Source organism: Labrus mixtus, chromosome 22 (genome assembly GCF_963584025.1).
Source record: "Labrus mixtus chromosome 22, fLabMix1.1, whole genome shotgun sequence".
Classification (NCBI taxonomy): domain Eukaryota; kingdom Metazoa; phylum Chordata; class Actinopteri; order Labriformes; family Labridae; genus Labrus; species Labrus mixtus.
This window is the reverse complement of record NC_083633.1, coordinates 20,306,276-20,313,775: the sequence shown is the minus strand read 5'-3', so window position 1 is coordinate 20,313,775 and position 7,500 is coordinate 20,306,276. Positions and strand designations below refer to the sequence as shown.

Sequence of the window (7,500 nt, the reverse complement as noted above, 5' to 3'; positions counted from 1 at the left end):
ACACACACACACACACACACACACACACACACACACACACACACACACACACACACACACACACGATAACCTGTGACCCATCAAAACGTGTTTTCCTCTGACATCACTTTCCCGCCTCAGAATCACGAGTTTGTGGACGAGAAGACGTACGAGTCGAGCTTCCGGGAGGTCACTCAGCTGAAGCAGATGTCTCGCTCGTCCTCCGCCTCCTCGTCTTCCTCGCCGCACGGCTTCACCTCCTGCTGCAGTCGCAGGAAGAGGAAGAGCTTCAACGTCCCGAACTCCAACACGTCTGTGGGTCTGCAGGGCAGCATCCAGGAGCTGAGCACCATCCAGATCAGAGAGAGACCGCTCAGCAACAGGTACAACAGGAAGCGGGGGCGGGACATCTACACAGCAACGATCTTCTTCTTAAAGGGACACTTCACCCGTTGAAACATGAATCTGTATTGACATTGGGTCATATATGTAGAAATGTGAAATACATTTTGAAGTTGGTGTCTTCTTGGCCGAGAAAAGGCAGAAAGTGTTTTTTTGGCTCATGTGGATGAAAGACACCAAATCCCAGAATGCACAGCACCGCAGGCCACTCCCACTAAAGTCCTATATTTACAGACATATTTACTTCAACACATAACACTCAACTGATTCAGAGATTTCTTCCAGAAGGAATTGGCATCGTCCATAGACAAACAGTGAGCGCACCGACACTACCAGTCCGCCCCAGCTCGAGCCCGCCCCGGCTCCTCGTCCTCATCCTCACCGCCAGCGGCCAGTGGCGGCAGCAGCCATCTCGCCGCTATATTTATATTTTTTCTCAATTATCAGCTTTCTCCATAGAGCCTGTTAGCATAGCTTCCGAGCAATATGGCGGACGTTAAGTTTGGATTCTGGGAGTGAGTTCTCACCCACTGATCTGTGATTGGTCTGTAGCTTCAGTGGTCGAAAATATGAGGAACTAGCGTTGTAGTTTCACCCCGCTAACCACAACAGCTTCCAGTGACGCAAAAATGACCATTTGTAAAGCTCCTTTACAGACTCAGAAATACAAAGATTTCTCATCTCAGGGGAAAATGAGGGCGGGATGCACGACCATTCAAAAATACTACCAGGTTTCTGATGATACAAAGATTAATGCTAATGGGTGAAGCATCCCTTTAACTTGTTTAATCCAGTTATCAAAACCCTCAAATAGTTAGTTAGACATGAAGTCCCGCTTCTGACGAGGTAAATCATGGTTTAGGATTTTGGGTTCGACCACTTGGTTGGCCAAAAACTGTGACTATTCATAAGCACCTCATACAAGCTCACCTGGAAACACCTGTCCTGTCCCTTTAAAGGTCACAGGTGTAGAAAAAGTTCTGACAGATTCTGTGAGTGGTTGAAGAATGAAAAAAAGAAAAAGCTTTGGGGACACTTCAGAGGTCTTTGTGAAGGTTTCAGGTTTCTGATGTTTTTGAGAAGGACGTGGTGTTCCACAGGTCGGTCCCCATGGTGTTTTTATACCTGAAATCAGACAGCCAATCAGAGAGCAGGAACTTTCTGGGCTGTGGTACAAAGGAAAAATATGATGGCTTTATGTTTTCTGTAGAAACCTTTGTTGTCTGACCTTCAGATGTTTCTGCAGAAGAAGACGTTTTTAGAGTAGGAGAGGAGTCAGCCATGAGGAGACACACACACACACACACACACACACACACACTCACATACTGTATATAAACACACGGCCCCAGAGATCATGTGACAGTATTCCCATGTACAGTCACAGAGCAGGAATCCAGAAAATGTCCAGCTGTGGAGGCGGTGGAGGCTGTGGGAGGTCTGGGAACTTTCTCCTGAACCGGGACAGCTGGGAAACAAAACCGTCTCCTGTTTCTGTCCCACTCCCACAAGCACCAACCGTCACCATCAGACTCTGACCTCTCTGCTTCTGTCTAATCTCAGTAATACATGCACTCGAACTATACAGAGTGAAGCTCGGTTTATACTGTAGGATCAGGACGCTGTGGCTGACATGTTCCTTTGTCCTAGCTGGCATCAGTTTGATTCACTAAGAATGGATTTCAGCTGCTCATAGTTCCATCACCTGCTCCCTTTATCTGCTCCATCTCAAGGTCTAAACAACACTCACATCATCGTCACGGTAACGCCTTCAGACCGTCTCCACACAGGATCTAACCCCTGGTCATATCAGTAATAGAACTCCAGAGGTGGAGATGTTTTCCTGATCTCTGGAAAGTTTGAGCGTCACATCTCTTATAAATACTGCGGCGCAATTACCACCAACTCTCAGCAGACGCTGTTTTTTAGAATTAGACGCTTTTTACAATGAGGTTGATTTACATAGAAAGGGGGGGCATTTAAAGAGCCCATATTTTGCCCTTTTTGGGGTTCGTATATTTAATCTATGTTCCTACTTTTGTACGTTCACAATAGCTAAAGTCTGAAAAAAGTGTCTGTTTTCATGTACTGCTCCACCTTGCTCCCTCTACGCTCTGAGTCCGTCAGCTACACTCTGTTGAGCCCAATGTCCCGCCTCTTTTACCATATTAGGAATGCAGCCACTGGCTCCGTCCGAGGGGAGCATAAACATTAGCACCTTAGCACTACTGTGCTACCGCAGGCTACGGCATATTGTGGGCGTGCTACAGAAGTTAACGCGCGTGCAACATGAGCTGCAGGGCTTGCCACAACGAGCCAATGGGCTTAGATCAGTGATCTCACACTGACAATGACGTCGGACTGACACATTTTTATCGAGGGGGGCTAGAACCGAGCATTACATGCAGCTAATGCTACAGCTAACAGGAGGACGTAGGAGAAGACGCATTTCCGCGGACTTTGAATTTTTGCACATAGATGTGCCTAAACATGCACAGGACACTTGGAAAACACACTAAAGAGCATATAAAACCAGAAAAAGAAGAATATGGGACCTTTAAAGGCTTTATATGTGATGTTTTGATCCAGCAGATGTCGCCCTTGAGCACCAGCATGAAACCAAAACAACTTGCGCTGCATTGTTGTGTTAGCATGCTAATGCTAGCGATCTTTATTATGCTCGTATCTTCACACTGCATGTAAATTTACCTGAAATGAGCGTGATCTAGAAACACAGTTAAGCAGTGAGTACAGTATGTTATTCTTCTTTTCTCTAGTCCCTCAATTAAACAACTTTTATACACGAGGGGAGGAGTCAGCCGGCCGTCCTGGCGATGTAAACAAAGTGAAGATAGGACTCTGAAAACTCTGAAAACATCACAGACAGTGGGACTCGGGTGTTACACCCATTGTAGACAGTCATGACTCACAGAGTTATTTTCAGAGGATATACTTGATTTATATATTTAAGTGTGAAAAATCACATTTAAAGACTTTAACCCTTTGTGTGTCTTTGTGAATCAGATGTTTCTTCACACAGATTTGGAGGGAACTAAATCTGAGTCTTTCCTCTCTCTCTCTCTCTCTCTCTCTCTCTCTCTCTCTCTCTCTCTCTTTAGCCGCTCAAGTCGCTCCAGCCTCAACGCTAAAATGGAGGAGACGGCTCCTCCCAATTTCAATTTTCTGAACTGTGACGGATCCTACATCACCACCGCCTCCATCAGCATGCCGACCCCGCCCAGCAGCAGCACACCCGACGGGGACAACTCAGCCAGCTCGACCAACTACTCCCAGGCTAACATCGTCCGTGTGTCTGCACTCTAAAAAAAACAGGGAAACACGGCCCACCCGGGGGGACGACAAAGGGTCAGGTATCGGGGGTCAACGACCTCGCAGCACATCAGACTCAGTGGGCGTTGCTTGGACAAAGAGTCGTGATGGAAGCGACGGGTTAGCTTGCGCCATTTACACCTCTGTCAGAGCAGACGGTTCTTAAACTGAGCGAACATCGACGTGGATTTAAACTCTTTTGTCTCTTAAAGAGGATTTTTATTCCAGCATCAAACACCTGAGAGCAGGATACGGTAGCACATGACTGATCATATGATCGGTGACTTTTTTTTCAATCATATATGTCTTCAAATTCGATGTCTTCAAATGTAAAGGTAGTTTATGCTCATGTAGATTTTTCTTTTTTTTTCCTGTACGCAGCTAAAAGGAAACGTGCGACATATTGGAGCTTCACTGTTAACCATCAGTTACATGAGAAGCTTTAAGCACAAAGTTCACACTGTTTCAGATGACGTTAGCCTAGCTTAGCACAAAGACTGGATGTGGAGGGAAACTGCTAGCCTAACCACGGTGGTTACCAATCATTCCTGAGGCCAACAATCCAAAGTCCCCAACAGGAACAGAAACCAGGTGTGAAATGAGAATTATGAGTCGCCCTCCATCCTGTGAGTTAGTATTTTTTCAATTCAGTCTGCCTCACTTCTGATGGCTTCTAAAGATCTAAACCACCTTTAACCACGTCCGTCAGAGACGCTCTGTCACACAGTGTTCACTCTGAAAAGCATAATGCGGAAAGATTAAAACACGGGGCATCAAAAAGAATCCAAAACTGTGACAACCTCAGCTCCGAGTCGTGGGCTTACTTTCTAATTTATTTGAAATGACGATGATCTAAATTTGACTATTTTGAATCCATTAAAGCCAAAAGAAAAACAACTCGCAAAGACAACACAGTTAAAAAGTTCTTATTTATGTTATTGATGCGTTTTTTTTATTGGAAGATTGGACGTTTTATATTTTTATATTTATTTTTACTTTTTTATTGATTTTATTTTATTTAAAATAATTTGTAATTCCTGTATTTGATTTGATATTTGATATTCTCTATACATTTGCTCTTTTTAATTTGGCATTTACATTTCTGAATTTGCGACTGAATGACAGAATTAAACGAGCCGTGTAACGGTCACTAATAGACCCGGGTACGTTAGTCCGGGTCGGTCCTCTATGTGACAGATGTCCCCCCAAAATGACGAACTGTTCCTTTAATCTGCTGCTTTTTGTAGATGAGTTTGTTGTGTTGCCGTTTTTTTTTTCATAGAAGAAGAAGATGAGCCCTTTGAGCATGCTCAGTGTCTGTGTGTGTGTGTGTGAGTGCGTGCATGGATCGTATGTGTGTGTGTGTGTGTGTGTGTGTGTGTCGGACGTTCCTCTGCATGTGGATCTGACTTTAATGCAGATCGGTTGTCATGGAAACCGAGCGGTGCCGACTCTGTAAATATTTGTTGTTGTTGGTTTTTTTTTACCGGATCTTTTTTTCCGTCAGAGCTCCTGTATGAAAAAATGTCAATGATCTCACCTGGATCGTCATGGAAACGCTGATGTCAGTTTGTAAAGAAAAAAAAAAGAGTTTCTGCCTTGAACGCTCGTGTTCGTCTCTGTCGTGTTTCAGATTCATTCAACGCACACGTTGCCTCATAACGTTGTTTTATTGACATGATGTGTCAGCGGGGTTAAAGAACTGTGTCGGGAAGATTTCACCGTCTTACGACAAAAGTGTCAAAAGTCGATCTGTGAGGGGAAGATTTACGGTCCAATATCGTTTTATTTATTGTGCGATTTAGACTCTCCTACACAGAAATGATATCCTGTTTTATTTGTTCATTAGAAAGGTTTACGCTCTCGAAAGAAAGTTTTACTTCCTCACCTGTCCTCACTCTGTCCTCGCCTGTCCTCATCTGTCCTCCTATCCTGTCCTCACCTGTCCTCCTCACCTGTCCTCATCTTTCCTCTTATCCTGTCCTCATCTTTCCTCCTATCCTGTCCTCCTGTCCTGTCCTCACCTCTCCTCACCTGTCCTCATCTGTCCTCCTCACCTGTCCTCATCTGTCCTCCTCACCTGTCCTCATCTTTCCTCCTATCCTGTCCTCACCTGTCCTCATCTTTCCTCCTATCCTGTCCTCATCTTTCCTCCTGTCCTGTCCTCACCTGTCCTCATCTTTCCTCCTACCCTGTCCTCACCTGTCCTCCTATCCTGTCCTCACCTGTCCTCATCTTTCCTCCTATCCTGTCCTCACCTCTCCTCACCTGTCCTCCTGTCCTGTCCTTACCTGTCCTGCTGTCACTTGTCTTGTCCTCCCATGCCCTCACCAGCACTCCTCTCCTGTCCTCACTCTGTCCTCATCTGCCCTCACCTGTCCTCACTCTGTCCTCACCTGTCCTGTCCTGTTCTTACCTGTCCTCCTCTCCTGTCCTTTGAAGCTCCACAAATCTGAAGTGGATTTTCTGGGTTTCTTTAAAAAGGATTTATTCTGGATTCACCTGGAGGACGTCTGAGCTCCACAGCTGGATTAAAGAGCACATCAGGATCTTTTCTTCTTTAATGCTGAAGCTTCAAGCATTTGTGAAGACTGATAAAAACTTCAGCACTGAAGCAGAAATAATCTAAAACATTTCACACTGAAGATAAACTGGATTAAAGACTTTTTTTTAAAGATGACTGGAGCAAAAATGCAAATGTCCCACCCTGCTTACAGCCCCTGAATCATCCATCACTGCAGACTTTAATGTGACATTATTATGCAACTCTGTGGGTTTAATATCTGTTTATTTGATAAAGATTCATTAAACTCAGAGTTTATGGAAAACAGGAAAATTATAAAACATATTTTTGCAGATCATATTCTTTGGTTGTAAATGAAAGAGTATTATTATTCTAAGTGTTGCTTGTGAACATGTGCTATAACTGTTGCTTATGGATCATTTTGATTAGACAACGTAGTGTTTTATGTTGACATCCACATGATATTTTTCTAAAGATAAAACGTGCATGAGTTTGGACCAGCTGACATGTTGAAGAGAGGTAGTTATTTTACTGGTCTGAGGATCATAGTTATGACTTTTTAAATTGATAAAATATGAAATTATTGAGGATAATAAGAAAAAGAGAAGCTTCCATGGCTTCAGTCCGGTGCAGTGTCTGAGTAAATAAAACATTGTCTCATTAAATCTGATCTGATCGGGTCTTATTTTTATAATGGACTTTTATCATTTCATTATACCTTTATATTTTTTTTACGACGTTCAAATAAATACAGAGTTTCATTTCATTACGTTACCAAATGTTACTTAATTTTAATTTTCAAACATGGCATCTTTTTATGCTGGTTTTGTTTTTTTTTATTTAAAAAAATGTACATTCCTTTTTTATATTTTTTAAATTCTTTATCTGTAATCATGTTTCTTCTTCTGTTTCTGTGTCACTCTCTGACAGTAAAAAATGATCTATTAATACTCTGTACGCTGGTGGAGGTTAAATTTCATCCTGCTGGACGTTAAGAGCTTTACACCCTGAACAGCTGTGTGTGTGTGTGTGTGTGTGTGTGTGTGTGTGTGTGTGTGTGTGTGTGTGTGTGTGTGTGTGTGTGTGTGTGTGTGTGTGTGTGTGTGTGTGTGTGTGTATTTCTGTATGGAGCTCTCGGCTCTCGATGAAACACTCACAGCAAACGAGCTCAGAGTGAGTCCGACAGTCTGATCGTTCTGTAACAGCTGAATATGAAAATCACGGATTAATGTTGAGATCAGACGTTAAAAAAACAGTTTAAAGTT

General features: G+C 43.3%; 1 protein-coding gene across 1 annotated transcript in view; it reads left to right on the top strand.

The window, feature by feature from the left end:
- The window catches only part of LOC132956464 (potassium voltage-gated channel subfamily D member 2-like), a 40,572-nt gene extending 34,968 nt beyond the window's left edge, over nucleotides 1-5,604 (top strand). Inside the window, exons 4-5 of the mRNA XM_061029936.1 lie at nucleotides 121-362; nucleotides 3,501-5,604. Coding sequence (XP_060885919.1) covers nucleotides 121-362; nucleotides 3,501-3,705 — 447 coding nt within the window. The 3' untranslated portion in view covers nucleotides 3,706-5,604. The remainder of the gene's footprint in view (nucleotides 1-120; nucleotides 363-3,500) is intronic.
- Nucleotides 5,605-7,500: the final 1,896 nt, after the last annotated feature.